The following is a 22147-nucleotide window of genomic DNA, read 5'->3' on the forward strand; positions in this document are numbered from 1 at the left end:
TACAAAGACAAGTGTTTCTTGCCTACAGTCAAGCATGGTGGTGGTGAGAAGAGAAACACATGCACCTCTAGGTTAGAACTGTAAAAATTTTAATAAGATACAGGTGCATTATCCACTAACATGGAGGTTAAGGAAGTAAGGCACGAGTCCATCCACACTGGCGTGGCGTTCACTGCAGAGCGGCGTTCTGAACAGCTGAATTTTTTTAAATCCTAGCCAGCGGGATCACGGTGATGAAACCGAGGCTTGGATCAGGCCGATGGCGTGATGACGTCACTGATGGGTTGCAATGGCGTTTTGGAGCATGCGCACTGGCAGATGGGACTCAGGGCACGCTCCTTTGTGCAATTAGTTGCTAGAGGTTACATGTTTACCGCTCACTGATTAGTCGCTAGAGGTTACTGTGCATCATTACCACTTACTTATTGGTTGCTAGAGGTCACAGCACATCAATACAGCTCACTGATTGGTTGCTGAAGGTCACAGCACATCATCTCCTCACTGCCTGCACACCATGGACTGGATAGGTGAGGGGACCCATCAATAGACAGAAAATTCCTAGAACTTGCTATTAGCAATGAGTAGAGCAGAGCACACACAGCTATTAAGGCTAACTGAATGCAGCTAGGAACAGAGCCCAATAGGAGCAGTATCCCTGAGGACAGGCTTCCAGAAATAAATGACTAGTTATGCCACCTGCAGTAGAGCAGTGTGGAGGGGTGAGCTACGTACAGAGCGCAGGGTTAAGGGGTGCGCTATGGACAGAGTGCAGGATTTAGGGGTAAGCTGTGTACAGAATGCAGGATTTAGGGGTGAGCTGTGTAGGGAGAGCAGGATTGGGCACAGACATAGACTGGGCGGAGGGAACCACGCATTTATTTAAGGCTCGCCGTGTCTTGCAGGACAATTTTATGGGTCAGATGGTAGATGCACCAACTAGAAATAAAGCGTTACTGGATCTACTGATTACCAACAATACAGACTTGATCACGGATGTGGAAATCCGGAGAAATTTAGGTAACAGCGATCACAGGTCAGTTGGCTTCAGTATAAATCACACAAATAGGAAACATAAGGGGAATACAAAGACACTGAATTTCAAAAGAGCCAACTTCCCTAAACTACGAACCTTGCTAGAAGGCATAAATACGAATAAAATCTTAGGAGCAAAGAACACGGAGGAGAGATGGGTTTGCTTTAGGAGCATATTAAATAAGGGCATTGGCCAATGCATTCCATTGGGTAATAAATTTAAAAGAGCGAACAAAAGTCCTGGATGGCTTAACTCCAATGTAAAAATGCATATAAAAGCAAAGGAGAAGGCCTTCAAAAAATACAGGGTTAAGGAATCATCATCAGCATTCAGACTTTATAAAGAATGCAACAAGAAATGTAAGGGTGCAAATAAGGACGGCTAAGATAGAACATGAAAGACACATAGTGGAGGAGAGCAAAAAAAATCATAAGAAATTCTTAAAGTATGTAAACAGTAAAAAAGGGAGGACAGACCATATTGGCCCCATAAAGAATGAGGAAGAACATCTGGTTACAAAGGATGGGGAGATGGCAAAGGTATTGAATTTATTCGTCTCCTCAGTCTTCACGAGGGAATCGGGGGGTTCAGTGACCAAAACTGCAGTGTTTATCCTCATGACACATAGTTACATAGTTACATAGTTGTTAAGGTTGAATAAAGACCAGTCCATCCAGTTCAACCTGAGAGAGTGTGAGTGTGATATTACTGTTTTCCATATCCCTGTACATTGTGTTTGCTAAAAAACACATACAGATGTTTTTTGAACTTATCTACACTTTCCACTGACAGTACCAATTGTGGAAGGGAGTTCCACATCCTTTCAGCCCTAACAGTAAAGAACCCCTTACGCAGTTTAAGATTGAACCATTTCTCATCCAACTTCATTGTGCGACCACATCTTTTCTTTAGAGATCTAAGATTAAAAAGTGTCCTCATAATGCTAGAGTCGCCATTCAAAAATATCATTAAAAAATGTGTATATCGCTCTCATATCCCCTCTTCTGCAACTTTTCATCAGGAAGAATAAGTTTAATGTTGGCAGTTGTTCCTCATATCTGAAGTTCTCCAACCCCTTTATTAGCTTTATTGTCCTTCTCTGGACTCTATCCAGTTCAGAACACATCCTTCCTGAGGATTGGTGACCAGAACTGGACAGCATGCTCAAGGACATCACAGGAAGCACCCTCGTGGTATTAGACTTGGGAAATTTAACATTAATAAATCACCTGGACCAGATGGCTTGCACCCGAGGGTACTTAGGGAACTCAGTCAAGTAATTGCCAGACCATTTTTCCTAATTTTCACTGACAGTCTACTGGAATGGTACCAGCTGATTGGAGAAAAGCCAGTGTAGCACCAATATTTTAAAAGGGCCCAAAATACATCCCTGGGAATTACAGACCAGTTAGCCTAACATCAATAGTATGTAAACTCCTGGAGGGGATGATAAGGGACTATATACAAGATCTTAGTAATGAGAATGGAATCATTAGCAGTAATCAGCATTGATTCATGAAGAATTGTTCTTGCCAAATCAATCTATTAACCTTCTATGAGGAGGTGAGTTGCCATCTAAATAAAGCTAAGCCCGTAGACATGGTGTATCTGGATTTTGCAAAAGCATTTGGCACGGTTCCCCATAAACATTTACTGTACAAAATAAGGTCCGTTGGCATGGACCATAGGGGGAGTACATGGATTGGAAACTGGCTACAAGGGCAAATTCAGAGGGTGGTGATAAATGGGGAGTACTCAGAATGGTCAGGGGTGGGTAGTGGAGTCCCCCAGCGTTCTGTGCTGGGACCAATCCTGTTTAATTTGTTTATTAACGACCTGGAGGATGGGGTAAACAGTTCAATCTCTGTATTTGCGAACGATACTAAGCTAAGCAGGGCAATAACTTCTCCACAGGATGTGGAAACCTTGCAAAAAGATCTGAACAAATTAACGGGGTGGGCAACTACATGGCAAATGAGGTTCAATGTAGAAAAATGTAAAATAATGCATTTGGGTGAAAAAAATATGAATGCAATCTATACACTGGGGGGAAAACCTCTGGGGGAATCTAGGATGGAAAAGGACCTGGGGGTCCTAGTAGATGATAGGCTCAGCAATGGCTTGCAATGCCAAGCTGCTGCTAACAAAGCAAACAGAATATTGGCGTGCATTAAAAAGGGGATTAATTCCAGAGATAAAACGATAATTCTCCCGCTCTACAAGACTCTGGTCCGGCCGCACCTAGAGTATGCTGTCCAGTTCTGTGCACCAGTCCTCAGGAAGGATGTACTGGAAATGGAGTGAGTACAAAGAAGGGCAACAAAGCTAATAAAGGGTCTGGAGGATATTAGTTATGAGGAAAGGTTGCGAGCACTGAACTTATTCTCTCTGGAGAAGAGACACTTGAGAGGGGATATGATTTCAATATACAAATACCATACTGGAGACCCCACAATAGGGATAAAACTTTTTCGCAGAAGGGAGTTTAACAAGACTCGTGGCCACTCATTAAAATTAGAAAAAAAGAGGTTTAACCTTAAACTATGTAGAGGGGTCTTTACTGTAAGAGCGGCAAGGATGTGGAATTCCCTTCCACAGGCTGTGGTCTCAGCGAGGGGCATTGATAGTTTCAAGAAACTATTAGATAAGCACCTGAACGACCACAACATACAGGGATATGCAATGTAATACTGACATATAATCACAGACATAGGTTGGACTTGATGGACTTGTGTCTTTTTTCAACCTCACCTACTATGTAACTATGTAACTATGATTGAGGTGTGAGCTATATGCAGGGTGCAGAATTTAGGGGTGAGCCATGTACGGAGTGCAGGATTGAGGGGTGAGCTGTGTACAGAGTGCAGTATTTAGGGGTGAGCTGTGTACAGAGTGCAGGATTTAGGGGTGAGCTGTGTACGGAGTGGAGCATTGAGGAGTGAGCTGTGTGCGGAGTGCAGGATTGAGGGGTGAGCTGTGTACAGAGTGCAAGATTGAGGGGTGAGCTGTGTACGGTGTGCAGGATTGAGGGGTGAGTTGTGTACAGAGTGCAGGATTGAGGGGTGAGCTGTGTACAGAGTGCAGGATTGAGGGGTGAGCTGTGTATAGAGTGCAGAGTTTAGGGGTGAGCTGTGTACAAGGTGCAGGATTGAGGGGTGAGCTGTGTATAGAGTGCAGGATTTAGGGGGGATCTGTGTACGGAGTGCAGGATTTAGGGGGGAATCTGTGTACGGAGTGCAGGATTGAGGGGGGATCTGTGTACGGAGTTCAGGATTTAGGGGGGGTCTGTGTACAGAGTGCAGGATTTAGGGGGGATCTCCTCTCCCCAGATTCCAGTTTGGAGCTTACCCTCAATACACAGCATTCCTCTGGCATCAATCCTCCCTGCCCCCCCTTTCAGTACTGAGCACATCCCGACTCCTCACCAGCTAAATAACATTAGAGTGTGGCTGCAGAAGAGCAGCTGTAACTTACTGAATGTCCATGGCTTGGAGCAGCTTCTGCCTGTGTACATCCCCCACCCCTCCCCCCTCTGTTCTCTCTGGTCTCTGATAGTTTTGAAGAAAAGGGAGGGATGTAAATGGCCGCCGGGAGGAGAGCACCATCACTTGTAAATACAGAAGCAGCGCTCCTATACTTACAAGTGACAATAGCGGGCAGCTCGAAGGTGGAGGAACTCCGGCTGAAAAAAAAGCTGGCGGGCAGCACAAGCTCTAGGGGCAGCTGCTTTGGTCCCCTCAACAATGGCGGGGCCCTGGGCAGATGCCCCATTTGCCCTGCGGTAAAGACGGCCCTATACATATGACAAGAGAGCAGTCATTTTATACTCACCCTCCTTTCTAAGCGATTTATAAGCAACTGAAATTTTGCAGTTGTAACATTTAGTTTTTTGAAGCACAGCCCTGAAGTACCTCCAGCTGCAACCTACAAAAAATAAAGACATGACAAAACTTAAAAAGAGGTCAGTGCATGGCAATGAAAAAAAAAAAATGTATAGAAAGATTTTTGTGTCGTATAGGAGCCTGTAAGAGTTTCGGAGAACTGCCATAGAACAGGAACAATCAGAAGGACATTACTATTATTCCTTCTTTTGTGCAGCTATGTTGAATCACTTACCAGCTTTCTTATTGAGTTCACACTCTGGAAAATAAAAGTTAAAGATCATTAGAAGTGAATAGCTGAACTCTAAATAACAGTGCTGCCTGTCTCACTGATTATGGCATGTAAAACCTTGTAATTCTCTAATTTGCACAGTAATGATTTAAACAGCAGAATTAGTCATTCTCAAGACTTCAATTCACCTTAATATTCTCTGTAAATGCCTGTAAAGATATTATGTATGCACGTCCTTCCCCTGGGTCATTGGCTTTGAAATCCTGGAAGGAGGAATTGGAGGAAGTGGAGAGAAATTGAAGGCCTCAGCCACATTCCCTGTTCATGCTACTAAATCCTGGACCAGAGGAGACTATTATGAAGACACTACTAGGAAGGGAAGCGCAGAGTAGGCTGACTCTGAGTTCCAGTGCCACACCACAGTTCCTTCTGGGGAGAAGTCCCATTCTAGGCTGGTTAGACAACACCTGGAGGATACCTCCTTGACCACTGATTTTGTTTTCAGGTCTCCGACACAAAGACAGATGGCGCATCATCCTCAGGGGCTCCTGCCACTGGACTTTGATGCAACTGGACTTTGCTGTAACATTCATCTGGAGGTAACTCTATTATTTACCTATATATACCCTGGTATATGTGCACAATTCCACTAGGACTTCTATCGGGTCCTTTTGCTGATAATACCTGTTTGTACATTGGATGTATGTACTATTATTAATCTCTTCATATATACAGCTTGTATTATTTCCATACTGGTGTGCATCTATATACTCATGGTTAATGTTATATATTGGTTGCAGTAGTTCTTCTGCTCCCAATTACTTTGTTTAAATTACTAATTCATTTCCCAGGAAGGGAATCCCCTATGTTCACAAAGGCCCTGTCCAAGCAGAAGACACTGCCAATTTTAATATCAAACCCACTCTTCTTACACTTAGCAAAGGTTCATGTTCTCCTATTTACCTACAGGTTTAGCGCAATATTCAGTTTGGGGAGGGTAATTTCTCATAACCCCCCCAAAAAAGAGGGCTATATTTGCATGGATTTCTGTGTCTTAAATTGAGAATTATGCAACTCCAGCAACCATGAATACACTATGTGATTGTACATTTTCAAGCCTCATTGGGAGAATTTACTAAAACTAAAGCCTGCAAAATGTTGTACAGCTCTGCATAGAAACCAATCAACTTCCAGGTTTTATTGTCAAAGCTTAATTGAACAAGCTGAAGTTAGAAGGTGATTAGCTACCATGCACAGCATCACCAGATTCAGTTTTAGTAAATCTCCACTATTGGGTATATGTTCTCTTGTACCAAAAGCTCAACTCTGGTCTATTTTTGTTTTCTTTATATGTTATAAAAATTAAAATGTAGCTCTAACTGCAATATTCATCTTCAATCTGATGCTGTCCCTCATAGTACAACACTGTAAATACAGGGTGTCATGGGCCAGCATCACCACGGTGCCCTTAATTCACATCATATTGATACAGAGAGTGGCACTGATATAATCATGTCAACATTGCTCCCTGTATCTTGAGGACCACCTTCTGCCAGGAGTGAAGACTAAAAAGAACCCAGCATGTTACATGACCAGCTTAAAAACTTCAGAAAAAGATAAACATATTAAAAAAAAACAGCTTAACATATTACCAAGGGTCTTTAAGAGGAGGAGGACAGGGGTGATTGCCTAGTGTGGGGATAAGAGGGGGGGGGGTGGGGTAGATTAATAATTGGGGCTTTAAAATTAGCATGTACTAGCAATAAATAAAACCCATGTTGAGAACAATATATTGGCTGCCATTGCTCCTTATCTCCATATGTATTTATAGTGGATCCATTTACTTTACTAATCACTCAGTGTCTGCCATCCCTTTCTCTGCCAATCCTTCTACTCGCTTCCAATCGGTCTCCCTAGACCTCCTGCTCTCTAGTTCCTTCATAACCTCCTCATATGCTCACCTACAGGACTTCTCCAGAGAATCTTCCATTTACTGGAACATCCTACCCCAATTTGTCTAGCTTTCTCCTATTCTTTTTGCCTTTTGGCAATCCCTGAAAACTCCAACGAATCATCCCTACACAGTTATTATTTGTTGTATCACTTGTTCTTCCCTTTATATTGTAAGCTCTAACGAGCAACACCCTCCAATACCTCTTGTCATGAACTGCATTACAATTTTACTGTGTATTTTTATTTTGTAAAGCACTGTGCAAACTGTTGTCACTATATAAATCCTGCATAATAATATTATCAGTCACTCATTATATTTAACCAAGAGGGTCGGCAATTAACGTTTTTAAAATGAGAGGTCAATGTTGATATTTTCCATGACTCTGACAGGTTTCCTTCAAAGAAACAGTTCATTACTGCATGGGCATTAAATATCTTCAGTAACTAATGCATGTGCCAGTAAACAATAAATGATCTCACTTACCAAGCTTGGAGGACATTTTTCAATATGGGCTACAATCGTTTCTTTCGGAAGCCTGACTAAGATGTAGGGTGCCGCATTATAGAGTGCAATGTTGTTTCCATCAAATGTGATGATGCTCAGCTCTGATAACACAGAGCACTGGCCTAAGAAATTACATACATTATTACTAAATATATACTGCACAGAATTAGTGCATACATATAAACACAGAGCCATGCTGCCACCAGAAAATAACAAAGAGGTATACAGTATATAATATATAGAGAAACCATACAATTGCAATAATGTGTGATATGTACAAGAAAAATCTTTTGGGTGAATGCTAGGTTTAAAAAATGGTTGGTGTAACAACACTGTAAATAGCACTTATATTACCTTATGCTTATGTCTCTTGGCAAATATCCCATCCTTATTTGTACACAGCTCTAGACAGGCCCTAGGGCAGTCAGCAAAGTGTATTTTAGATACAATTGGGTTGATTTATTAAGGAAGCAGAGGCTGTTAATGTAGCAATATGTTCATATTAGTAATAGAGATGAACTAAACATATCTGGGTTCAGTTCAAGGCAGGATCCGCTGGTGCCAAATCAATACTCCAGTGAAATCAATGGGAGCTGAATTGAACCACTATGGGAGCTGGGCACTGCCCTGGGAGACATGTTCAGCAAACAAAACAAAAACAAAAACTCCATTTAGTGGGGAGCAACAATTTTAGTAAACTGGGTTTGATTCAAAAGCAGGTGCCAGATCGATACCCTATTTAAATTATTGGGAGCCGAACTGAACCACTATGGGGGGGCTAGGTACTACCCGGGGGTACCACAGCAAAAACTTTTTTTAAACTCCATTTGGTGGGAAGCAGCAATTTAAGTAATGCTTAAAGAGAAACCTTAAAAATGTAAAATGTCTTTAACCACTTCAGCCCCGGGAGATTTAGCTGCTCAATGACCAGGCCATTTTTTGCGATATGGCACTGTGTCGCTTTAACTGACAATTGCACAGTCATGCAACACAGTACCCAAACAAAATTGACGTCCTTTTTTTCCCACAAATAGAGCTTTCTTTTGGTGGTATTTTATCATCTCTGTACTTTTTGCTATAGAAAAATATCCCTCATTTTTTATAAAAAAAGCTAATTTTTCCTCAGTTTAGGCCGATATGTACTCTTCTACATATTTTTGGTAATAAAAATCGCAAAAAGTGTATATTGATTGGTTTGTGCAAAAGTTATAGCGTCTACAAACTAGGGGAAAGATTAATTGCAATTTTATTATTATTATTATTATTATTTTTACTAGTAATGGCGGGGATTAGCGATTTTTATTGGAACTGAAACATTATGGCAGACAGATCGGACACTTTTGACACATTTTTGGGACCATTGACAATTATACAGCAATCAGTGCTATAAAAATGCACTGATTACTGTGTAAATGTCACTGGCAGGGAAGGGGTTAACACTAGGGGGAGATCAAGGGGTTAACTGTTCCTAGTGTGTGTTCTAACTGTAGGGGGATGGGAGTGACTGGAGGAATTGACAGATCGTTGTTCCTAGATAGTAGGAACTCACGATCTGTCTCTCCTCTCCTCACAGAACAGGAATTTGTGTGTTTACACACACACGTCCCTGTTCTGGCTCTCGTGCCCATGATCGCGCATGGGCGGCAGTGCCCGCTTAAAAGGACTGACGTGCAGCTACGACGGTTCGCGGGATCGTGCAAAATTGCCTCAGTATAATGACGGCGGCTGGTCAGCAAGCGGTTAAATAACAAGACTGGGAGATGCCATGTCCCTGTTTCTGAAGTGGTATATCTGTACAATGTATACAACCTAATACAAAAAAAACCTGACATTTACAAATTTACATTGCCAGCAAAATGACAGTTCCTGACCTCTTCATTCTGTTTTTGAATGGGCCAGGAATTTCATTCATCTATACAAGATGCTATATCAGGGTGTAATACATATTAACGGGGAACACCCACACACACACACTAAAAACAGCATGGGGTCCCCCTCTAATTCATATCAGGCCTTTCAGGTCTGGTACTGAATTTAAGGAGGAACTCACACAAAAAAAAAAAACATGAGGACGAGGACCTAAGGGCCTCTTACCCAAAAGCCTGGCCCCATGGTTTTGGGGGTCTGCGGGTAGGGTATTGGAATCTTAAATCTGCATTTAATAATAAGAGGGCCTCCATATACAACCCCCCCCCCCCCCCCCCCCCCCCATGAGTAAGATATGCTTATCACCCCTACTTGTTCACAAAAAAATGTAAACTGCAAATGCAGACTCGTTTTTCACAAAAAATCTAAAAAAGTCCAGTGGTGCACATCCACCATCAATCACATCATCTAGCGATCTAGATACAGGTCAATCACGATGCCTAATGAAAAAACAAAAAAACGCACACTTACATCTGGTCTCATTACTTCACTCCCACCAAATGACAGATCTGGCACATCACAGCTGATCCAATATTAACAGCATAGAGGAGTTTCCCATGTGATGTAATTGACCATATATGGGGGGTCCCCCTTTACCAGCCAGCCAGTCTGCATGCTTGGCTCGGCTCCCATTGATTTCACTGGGAATTTGCACTTTGCAAAGTCATTTTCCCCAAAGCTTACAGAAAGCAGTAAAAAATATAAGTAACTAAATTCCTCTATTTGGAATCCTCAAGGCAGGGATAGTTAGATGGGCATCTATGGCTTTATCATTATATACTGTATTCTCTCTATTATTTACATAATCCATGATTAAAAATATGAAAACACTGGAAGATAACTCACATGGACATTCCCATTCTGGGCAGCAGCTGTCAGTGTTCACTTGGACAGGCATTCCACGGAAGCCGCAGTCAGGTTTCTCCACATTTTTCTGACAATTACCTGATACATTGTACAGCATCCAGCCCATATTAATGCAAACATATTGGCTACATGGATCCAGCGGTTCAATGTACCTTGGCTAGAAAAACAAACCAGAATCAATGCATTATTTGTGTTAGGTAGGGTTATTACAATATGGTAGTTTACAGATTGACACTTTCCTCTTCAGCTCAAAACTAAAAATGTTCTGTTCCAGAAAATACTGGAACAGTATTCAAATGGCATTTGTAATCCATAGCATTGAATCCTCCATTCGTCTGAGCTATGCCAGCTGTAAAAATGGAGGCATAAGGTGACTCTGACAGCTATGGTCTATATGTAATGTCATATAAATCCATATGTTTATTGTTAACTCTAATGCCCCGTACACACGGTCGGACTTTGTTCAGACATTCCGACAACAAAATCCATGGATTTTTTCCGACGGATGTTGGCTCAAACCTGTCTTGCATACACACGGTCACACAAAGTTGTCGGAAAATCCGATCATTCTGAACGCGGTGACGTAAAACACGTAGGTCGGGACTATAAATGGGGCAGTGGCCAATAGCTTTCATCTCTTTATTTATTCTGAGCATGCGTGGCACTTTGTCCGTCGGATTTGTGTACACACGATCGGAATTTCCGACAATGGATTTTGTTGTAGGAAAATTTTATATCCTGCTCTCAAACTTTGTGTGTCGGAAAATCCGATGAAAAATGTGTGATGGAGCCTACACACGGTCGGAATTTTCCGACAACAGTGTACTATCACATATTTTCCGTCGGAACATCCGACCGTGTGTACGGGGCATAAGAAGTACTACAGGTTTTTTAGGATCTGAGCACTGTATGGTAGAATGTATACTACTTCAAATCAGATAGAAAGTGATGACTAATCCAAAATGTTATAGTTTAATCAGAGGATTAGGGCCTGCTACTATGTAAAAATAGGTTAAAATAGGTTAATGGCATATAAGGTTCTCAAGAATGACTGAAAAGCTCCAGAATAGATATTATGAGCAGAGAAAATTAGTTTTTTGTTTTTTTTGGGTTCTGTAAGGACTGGATTCTGGAGTCCAGGGGCTTTGAACTGGTGCTTAGATGCAGACAATAGGTGATCCTCACCCCAAAACTGTACATGCTAGAGAAATCAGAGACAATGATCCATTGTTTAAACTGAGCAAAAGTGATGAGGACTGTGCAGTGCAGTGACTGCAAGAGCGGGGCATATAAAAAAAAGGAAGTTTCTGAAAAAAAGGGGCCTGAAAGTCTCCAAGTGTGAAAAGCCCCACTGTTTGCCAGTCTAGAGGAACCACCAATTGTTGACTCAGCTAGGGTCTCTTGTAAATGGCACTTGGCAACAGTAACCCCAGCTAGAGGGAAAGGCAGGTGAACTCTCAGTGTTGTGAGAGGCTGTCTTGACTTTGAAGTTGCATGCTGTTTCTACTGACAACATGGGTATACGTAAACCAGCTGGCATTAGAGATACAAGTGTGCCACAGTGTGGAGAAGGAACCAGTGTGGTAAACCTGGATAAGGAATAGAGGCATTTTTGTTGCCTTTAGTGCAATGAGGGGGGTATGCTATCACCAAATTTTCCTTGTCTCTGAATGCAGTGCAGAATTACATGGCCATGCAAAAATCAATTTCTGCACTTAGTCATATTGACAAAATCATGAGTTGAATATGGTGCGTTGACCACTAGCAAGATGTGTTATCCCCCTAGTAACGATGGTTAAGGTAGCAGAGGTGTCCCTGGAGACCTCAAAGGAGCTCAGTGTACTGGAGCTAGAGGTTTCCCAGGATAACTGTGGTACTCTGGTGAGCCAGAGTGTTCCCCCAAAGACAGAAGTGAATGTACATGTGTTAAACAAGCCACATGCTCAAGCTGATAATGGATTAATGCAGTCTGCCAGACCTGAAAATGAAATGGATGGAAATGTTCACGTGTTTAATGAAGCGCCACCTAATGAAGCTTTGAGAGGGAAGCCTTTAACTTTGAGTCCAGAGTTTAAGCAGGCTGTGTGTGTGCAGGCTGTGTGTGTGCAGGTGTGCGCACCCTATATAGTCAAGGACCTGACAGTAATTCAGGGTTCCCTGTCCAGGAGACAAACGATTGCAGGAACAATGTGTGTGCATGTCCAAGTTTGTCTGGTGTGTCAGACAGGTGCCTTGTCCAGGCTGACATCTGAGGAAGACAGTGTGGGTCACTATTGTACAATGTACAACAGTGGTGCTGTAATGGAGCAGTTTGTGTGAACGAGCCACTAGCAGAGTGTCTGTTCTAGCCTGGAAGAGAGGCATTCTGATGAGGCTGTTGCCTGAGAGAAACAGATAATCAGGACGTTTAACAATTTTTGATGAATTGATGTGAATGAGTTGAAGGCTTAAAACAATTATCCTATACATGAAGCTGGATCAGTGTAGAACAAAATAAGAAAAGGCACTGGTAGTTTGGCAAAAGGACAACTTGCATTTCATTTTCTAAAATCAAAGTTGAAGACACCAAGGAGCTCTTAGCACTTCTTAATGCCTGGACACTGAAGACAGTTAAACAAAATGGTGACAGACACACTAAATGTATGTTTGCACTACTAACACATACATTTCTTCTGATTGCCTGCTGCTACAGCTTTTCAAAAACCAAGCACCACCAGGTATGGGAAAAATGGAGCCCTTCCCACTTCTTGCAATATTGCAGTGCTTGTTGACTGATTGGCCAGTCATCACACTCAATCACCTTCATCTGAAGAAAGGGATGGGGCGTCCATAGCTCGGAGAAAGTCAAAACTTGCACTGAAATTATTGGGGGTTGCATTCCAGGTCAGAATGTCAGGAAAGTGTAAGAGAGATACATATTAAAAACGTTAGGTGCTTACTTTCAAGTGAATATGTTTCTTTTTTTTAGTTCCTGCAAAATACAGGCTCATATTAGGCTCCATTCACACTTGTATGACTCCGACTTTGGAGCGCCGACTTGCGCCGACTTTGGAGTGCAACTTTGGTGCAACTTTGATGCAACTTTGGATGGGTGCAACTTGGATACAACTTTGGCTTTGACCAGTGATAATGGACAACTGTTGCAGACAAGTTGCATTGTATACCATTCAAGTATGACTTTCATTCCACTTTTTGAGGGTTAACATTGAAGTCTACGGCCCTCAAGTTGCATGAAAGTCAGACCAAAGTAGTGGATGAACTACTTTGAAGTTGCTGTAATGTGCGCATATATGAATGGGTAATATTGGAAAACATGGGGAATGAGTTGTCATCCAAAGTTGCATGACAAGTCGCACAAGTGTGAATGGAGCCTTAGGAAAGAATTAAGATACGTAACATACCATACATTCTGAAGAGCTGCTTGTTTGCAACATTGTCCCAAATGAGTAATAGTCTGATGATGCTGTAACATTCATCATTACATCAGTAGCTGTTGCGGATATCAGTGACTCGGTAGTGGAAGATGACACTGAATAAAATGATTCATATGTTACATTTTTGGGCATTGGAAGTTTTGTCGGTTCTGTAAAGTTCAAGGATTCCAGAATCTCTGCTGGCTGAAGTGTGGAGACTTCACTCTTATTACTAACTGATGAGGTATGCATTTGTTTGGTAATAGTGCTGATGCTTTTCACTGTGTAAGAGTCTAACTTTTCCTTTTCAGTAGTCAGCGAGCTATGAGTAGCATTGAAAGATGGTTCTATGCTAGTTTTATTCAGAGTCACAGCTTCAGATGTTGTTTCACTCACAGTAGAAAATGTGGAAGATGCAGGAGTGACTTCTGTAGTGGTTGGCAACATCGTAAGTGTAAATGGTATCTCCAAGTGCTTAACACTAGTAACAAGCATTGTAGAATTACTTGTAGTTGTATCTGTTATTTCTGAAGGCAGAGAAGAAGATATAGCTGTGGAACTGATACTGGTAGTTGCATTTGTTATTTTTGAAGGCACAGAAGATTTGACTGTGGAACCAATACTTGTAATTGTAACTGTTATTTCTAAAGGCACAGAAGAAGTGTGTGTTGAAATTTCAAAAGCTGGAGATGAGTATGAAGTTGTAAGTAAGCTTTCTTCGGACATTGAAGAAAATGTTTTGGTTGAGTGAGTCGAAAGAGTATCTACCATAGCTTCTTGTTTTGTAGGTTTTAGAGCTGGACCTGTTGGAAAAATATCCTGCGTAGAAATAAAACTTTCTGTAGATTTACTTCCCAGTTCATGAGTTGTACCTTCTGTTGTAGGGGTGCTAGTACCCAATTGTTCTCTAACAGTTGTTAGTATTTTAAGAGGTGCTTCAGTACTCCTGGGGAATTTTTTAGTACTTAAAGTCACAGGTGGAGTCTGAATAAGCGTTGCATTGGTAGTTAATAAGGATGTATGCTTAGTTGTAGTCCTCATTAGGTCTTTTGTTTCATATGTTATTGTTGATTTAGGCGCTAATGTGGTCTCCAAAGTGAGCAGTACAGTTGTAGTAGAGGAGGTATTTTGCAGAGGTGTAATTTTCGGAGTTACTTTTGAGGTTTGTACAGATGTTAGCAAGCTTAATGTAGATGATGTAGATGAACTTAAGGAAGGTTTAATAGTAGATACAACTACTGGCATTTTTGAAGACATTGAAGTTGGAGACAAAGTAGACGTTTCTTCTTTCATTTTGGTCTGAACTACTGATTTGGTTGTTTGTTGCAGATCGAAATAAGATGCTGAAGGTGCCGTGAAAGTTGTAGTTAACTGGGTGGTCAGTGGAGACAAATAAATAGATGAGGTGGTTAATGCAGTTCTTGAACTTTCAGAAAGGTTTATGTGTGTTTCCAGAGTTGTCAGAGTAGACACAGTTCCATTTAATAAAGTTGTATGTGGAAATGTATGTGATGTATGTGGATAAATGCTTGTTACCTTTTTATCAGTACTGACCTGAGATGTCATGTGGGAATACTGACTGCTTAATACTTTAGAGCTAGTTGTACTGAGGGCAAGAGGAGCATATGAAGATGAAGTTAAAACTGCAGTAGCCACAGATTGGGTCAGTGACACAGATGATGTAGATGAAGATGGACTTGTTTCACTGGATGCTGTTACATTTAACAGAATTGGATATCTTGATACATCTGTGGCTGAAGACAAAGTAATCCTTTCCATCATGGAAGTATATGGAGTTGCAGTGACTGGCTTTGTTGTCAGTTGGTGAAGGTCCTGAGAAGATTGCCCCAACATTCGTGTTGGAGTTTTTGTCGTGTCAACAGCTTCTTTTGGAGGTAGTGTTTTATATGTTACAAATGAAGTGGCAGCATGAGGTGATGTTAGCAGTGAACCCAAAGAAGAGATGGTTGTTACTGAAGTTAATAAAGAGTAAATGCTTGTTCCCAGGCTTGTGTTCTGAGTTGTCGATTGTAGTAATCCAGGATGAGGAGATGAAGTTCTTTGGGTCAATTTGTCATATTCGCTAGTAAGCAGATCAGAAGATGATTCATACTCCTTAGAAGTGCTTGGACCTGATGAATCTGTATGTGCTGCATAAGTTGTGTTTGTTGGACCAACAGTGGTAGCTGTTGTAGAGTAGGTAGTTGTTGTCGAGTAAGGTGATGTGTCTAACAAATCTGTCTGAAATGGTTCAGTCTCTGTCTGATATACTTCTTTTGTAGAAATGGTTGGTGCCAAACTTGTCTTTATTGGTTTTGAGGAAGTAGGTAAAATGGTTGTTTTCACTGGAACACCTAGGTATTAAAAATATTACATCAATTACACCATGTCAGTCAGATTGTGATATCATTTGCTTAAATTTTGTTTTAAGCACCATATTTTTTAGCTAAGAGAGTATTTTTTCATCCAGTTAGAGTAAACTGAGTTGTTATTAAAACTGCTGTATATGTTTCCAAAACACACTCACATATCAAAAGTTAGCATTTTCAAGCTAGTAATTGTGAGAAGCTACAATATGTGCTAACCTTCAGTTGTGTTTTTTTTACACCTACACACATTTTTAGCAAAGAGTGAACTAGGCAACCAGTTTTTTTCCTGGCAAAAGGGGATTGGATATATCTTAACACAATTTGCAGCTTTACACCCTAATCCCAAACAAGGGAGGGAGGGGATTGGATCAGTGGTGGGGGGATATGTGGCCCCTTTTAGAAAGAGCAGGGTGATTTTTTTTAATAAAAAAATATATGTTTAAAGGTAATGATTATGTTAGGAATATAGTGTATGCGTAACCTATTTTTAAGGTTGCTTAGAAGGAGTTCATCACAAACCTACTGGAAAGTGTCGTAGTACAGTGCCTTGAAAAAGTATTCATCCCCCTTGAAATGTTCCACATTTTATCATGTTACAACCAAAAACATAAATGTATTTTATTGGGATTTTATGTGATAGACCAACACAAAGTGGTACATAATTGTGAAGTGGAAGGAAAATGATAAATGGTTTTCAAATTTTTTTACAAATAAATATGTCAAAAAAAAAAATATCCCAAGCTTTGAACATGTCACAAAGCACTGTTCAATTCATCATCCGAAAATGGAAAGAGTATGGCTACCAAGACATGACCGTCCATCTAAACTGACAAGCCAGGCAGGAGAGCATTAATCAGAGAAGCAGCCAAGAGGCCCATAGTAACTCTGGAGGAGCTGCAGAGATCCACAGCTCAGGTGGGAGAATCTGTCCACAGGACAACTATTAGTTGTGCACTCCACAAATCTGGAACTTTATGGAATAGTGGCAAGAAGAAAGCCATTGTTGAAAGAAAACCATAGGAAGTCCCATTTGCAGTTTGCGAGAAGCCATGTGGGGGACACAGCAAACATGTGGAAGAAGGTGCTCTGGTCAGATGAGACCAAAATGTGGTGGAAAACTAACACTGCACAACACCCTGAACACACTATTCCCACCAAGAAATATGGTGGTGGCAGCATCATGTCTTGGGAATGCTTTTCTTCAGCAGGGACAGGGAAGCTGGTCAGAGTTGATGGGAAGATGGCTGGAGCCACACACAGGGAAATCTTAGAAGAAAACCTATTAGAGTCTGCAAAAGACTTGAGACTGGGGCGGAGGTTCACCTTCCAGCAGGACAACACTCCTAAACATACAGCTAGAGCTAAAATGGAATGGTTTTGATCAAAGCATATTCATGTTAGAATGGCCCAGTCAAAGTCCAGACCTAAATCCAATTGAGAATCTGTGGAAAGACTTGAAAAATGCTTGCACAGATACTCTCCATCCAATCTGACAGAGCTTGAGCTATTTTGCAAAGAAGAATGGGCAAAAATGTCACTCTCTAGATGTGAAAAGCTGGTAGAGACATCCCCAAAAAGAATTGCAGCAAAAGGTGGTTCTGCAAAGTAGGGCAGAATACAAATGCTCGACACACTTTTCACATATTTATTTGTAAAAAAAAGTGAAAACCATTTATCATTTTCCTTTTACTTCACAATTATGTGCCACTTTGTGTTGGTCTATCCCATAAAATCCTAATAAAATACATTTACGTTTTTGGTTGTAACATGATAAAATGTGGAAAATTTCAAGGGGTATGAATACTTTTTTAAGGCACTGTATATACCTAATGTTATTATTCTGGTAAGCTATTCAGCATTGTAAATCATTGGTTAAAATGCACCGATGTTTCATATGCTACCATATCAAAAGATAGTGAACTACCACCAACTTTTATAAATGTCTTTTATTAGGAAACTGTATAAAAAGCATGCATTTAATAGAAAATGAAGGATAGACCAATACAAAACTGGTATGTGACAGGCAAAAAACTACTTGGTGTGAGGGCTTTTTTATTCTCAGACATATTTGTGTTGACATGAACAACCAATACACTGTAAGAAGCCTCTGTCATCTAACATCTAGAATGATCTGGACCCTTACCTACAGCAAACACAATTTTACACCTAAAATAACAATTCTCCTATGCTTCTATTTTGCAGTACAAAGGTCCACCATTCACTTATAAAAGGAAATAATTATTATCATCTAAAGCATCTAAAGCATTGGTCCCCAAAGTGTGGCCCACGGGGCCACTCTTTGGAGACCATTGCTGTAGACAATAATATAGATATGCAGACCTTTGCCTGCCGATAATGTGGATATGTAGACCTTTGCTTGCCTTTATCCAGCCCTTGGGGCACTATTCCTCCAACTGACAACAATGATGAGGCACCATTCCACCCACTGACATGAACAATGGGATGACATAATTCCTCCTACTGATATAAATGATGGAACACTATTACTCCCACTGACACCAAAGATGGGGCACTATTCCTTTCACTGACTCCAATGATGGGGCACTATTCTTTCCACTGACACCAATGAAGGGACACTATTCCTCCCACTGACACCAATGATGGGGCACAACTCTTTCTAATGAAACAAACAATGGGGCACTATTCCTCCAACTGACACCAAAGATGGGGTACTATTCCTCCTCCTACTGACACCAACAATGAGGCATTGTTGTTACTCCCACTGACACTGGGACATTTTCTATTTCCACTGGCCACAGTTAGGTCGCCCCCTAAAAGTCTGAAGAACAGTAAACTGACCCTTTGTTTAGAAAGTTTGGAGACCCCTGGTATAAAGCAACCACCCATCATCTTCATTTTTATAGCCTTTTTAGGCCTTGTTTTTAGCTCATTGTTAATGTTTGGGGAAGAGTTATTAGTCAAAAGGGTCATTATGTTCTACATAATAGGCAACTCTTCTACAAATGCAAGATTAAACATTAGATAAAGATAACACAACAGAGAAACTTCTTTGTCTGCAAGAAAACAGAATCCCTTTCTTCAAATTGAGCCATTACATGACACAATTGATTCCATAGATTTTACTAAGTTTGCTAAAACTTAGCTTAGTTACTAGAGTGAAAACATACTAAAAAAACTTTCTGCAACTTGCCTATTATATTGAAGCATCACTTTTTACTGTTGCCTGTAGGACCAATTGAATGTATAATATACTGTATAAGAATGATTGTGTTTAATTTATTACATTGCCTACGATTGCATATTTACGGTTGTAATATATTTTTCTTTAATAAAAACCATTTGAAAGAAGCATCACTTTTTGGAAAATCAAGGTAGGTTTGCAGCTTATGTTGAAACTTAAGATGAATCTTCCCTAATAAAATGGTTCAACATATGTCACTAGTTTCTGATGAGTACAACAGTGGAAGTTCATTAGATGCTTTAAAAACAGTGGATGAGGCAAAAGCTTACGTTTCTAGCTTGCGAGAGATTACCTTGCATACATTTCTCAGGAAGATTTGCTTGTATCTAGTACTACAGGACAGGAAATATTGTAAGTAGAATAGAGACTTGTTAATGGCATCTGCCATTAAAATAAAACAAAACTTGCAACAGGTATAAAGTGTCCTAATGGTGACTGCTCATAGTTTAAGCAGACTCCCAAATTCTTCCTTCCTAGCCAAATCACCACCAGTCCTGACAGGGAAAGCCTTAACATTTCTGTGCGGTGTTGTAGGATTCCATTACCCCTGCCACCAAGTTCTATTAATTCACTACTGATTGGCAGCCTCACTGGCTAATAGGAATGGACAGGCATGATTTAGCACTATCACTAATTGTTAAAAGGTTTCTGTTTCAAAATGGCCCAGGGATTTGGCCAATACTACTGCAGGTATGAGCATGTATCTTTAGGGCACTATATACAGTAACTGTAGCAGTTTTTGGAGTTAATACTTTTAAAAGCCACCCTAAAACCCAATATTAAAGTGATTGTAAAGCTTTGTTTATTTATTTTTTTAAATAACAAACATGTCATACTTACCTCTCCCAGGGGTTTACCTTGCGGGCGTGTTCCCAAGTCCAGAATTTGGCGTCCATAGCCGCCGAATGTATGACTCGGCCCTGCCCCCCTGGTGCCCGCGTCATTGGATTTGACTGACAGCAGCAGGAGCCAATGGCTGCGCTGCTATCAGTCTACCCAATCAAGAGCCGAGAACCCTGGACAGAGGAAGAGCGTGTCCCCGCCGGATGAAGTTCCAGGGCTCAGGTAAGTAAACGGGGGGGCTGGGGGGCCGGTCACTGCCAGGTGTTTTTTCACCTTAATGCATAGGATGCATTATTATATAAAATTATTATGCAGTGTTAGTAGAAGTAATAAATAGAGATACTTACAGTCTTCTGGATAGACACATTTGAGTGTAATCTCATCAAGAATCATATGGTTTGGGCAGTATGGAATGCATCCTTCCACCCTTTAAAAAAGCAACAACAAATATTTTCTGAATTATGCAAAAAATATTAGACATACTTGATGTAACAACCACAGAATTAATATTCAAAATCATTAACACTAATAAAGGAATTAATTAATTATTATGTTTACATGACTGTTTCGGGACATTGGTAACAGTGGTAGCCAAAACTTGTTTTAAAGTGTTACAAAACCCACAATAGTAAGATCAGTCTGTATATGCAGTAAAGCATGCTTGTGATATGCACTGTAGAACCTAAGGGGTTAATACTCTGCATTGTGTAAAAAGGCTGTTTGATCCTGTCTTCTCTGATCCTCCCCTTCTTTCACTGTCCCCAAACCATCTCCTGATAGAACAGAGCCTTGGAGGCAAGCTGCACATGCTCAGTTTGGTGTGTATTGCTAGAGAGGTTTTTTTCTGGGGGAGAGTGCATGTGATCAGCACAGGGCCAATCATCACTGTACAGACAGAGGGGCAGGGGTCCTGCAGCCTCATAGAGCAATCAGGGGAGAATGAAAACTCCTCCTACAAGCTTTAACCAGTACTCTGCTGGACACCGATAAAAGTCACAAGACTGCTCTAACTGCTGATGAGAAAAGGTATTTAGCAGTTTATATTTACTAAAACTATTGCATTTCCATGTTCTGTGTACTGTGGGAGGCCAAATATAGTGAATGCAGGGTCCTGGGTTTAGTAACACTTTAATAGAATTAAGAAGGATTACAACCACTGTCATGTTTTTGGGGTTTTGGGTTTTTTTTTGTGCTGCCATAATTGTATTAAGCAGATTTCCCAGCACTTCTTGTCCCAGAGACAATGAGTACAGGGACAGGAAGTGAAGGGAAATTTTTACTACGAGAACACTATTCTAAATACTGTCAAAAATAGATAATGGACAAGATCTAAAAAAAAATAATTTTCTACAAGAAGCGATGCTACAAAAGGGAGTAAGTTAACTTACGGTGGAAGAAAAGAACATAAAACAGCTTCAGGATCACTGCAGGTTTTAACACAAGGACTGGCGCATGGTTCATACCTCCACTCACACATTCGCCTGTAAGGAACTGCTGCAGCAATCTCTGAAAAACATTTGACATATTCTAAGAATCTGACATCAAAAAGTGGGAATTTTACAGGACACTGAAACCAGCTGTAAGCCATTTTTTAAGTCTAAAAAACAACGTTCAGATTTATAAAACTCAATATATAGGAAAAGAGCCACTCTCAAAAAAACTTTAACAAAGATTTACTTATCAATTTGATGTGCTGACAGATCCATTTGCTTCTCCAACTGCTAACGCGTTTCACTTAATGAAGAGCTTAATCGAAAAAGATACATTTATTTCACCTTAATATCAAACACCTGTACCCAACAGGAGTCCTTCAAAAGGAGCTACTGGCAAATGCATATATCTAGTATAGCTCTGCAATCAAACTTGATCTGCTTACCTGATCTGCTTACTACCATAAATCAT

At 40.7% G+C, this 22147-nt stretch overlaps 1 protein-coding gene across 1 annotated transcript in view; it reads right to left on the minus strand.

Moving 5' to 3' along the window:
* OTOGL (otogelin like) overlaps positions 1 to 22147 on the minus strand; it is a 202821-nt gene that overhangs the window by 66328 nt on the left and 114346 nt on the right. The window contains exons 20-26 of the mRNA XM_073620249.1: positions 21634 to 21751; positions 20593 to 20672; positions 13799 to 16164; positions 10377 to 10554; positions 7584 to 7726; positions 5150 to 5173; positions 4865 to 4957 (exon numbers count right to left, since the gene is read on the minus strand). Coding sequence (XP_073476350.1) covers positions 4865 to 4957; positions 5150 to 5173; positions 7584 to 7726; positions 10377 to 10554; positions 13799 to 16164; positions 20593 to 20672; positions 21634 to 21751 — 3002 coding nt within the window. The remainder of the gene's footprint in view (positions 1 to 4864; positions 4958 to 5149; positions 5174 to 7583; positions 7727 to 10376; positions 10555 to 13798; positions 16165 to 20592; positions 20673 to 21633; positions 21752 to 22147) is intronic.

This window comes from Aquarana catesbeiana, linkage group LG03 (genome assembly GCF_042186555.1).
Source record: "Aquarana catesbeiana isolate 2022-GZ linkage group LG03, ASM4218655v1, whole genome shotgun sequence".
NCBI lineage: Eukaryota > Metazoa > Chordata > Amphibia > Anura > Ranidae > Aquarana > Aquarana catesbeiana.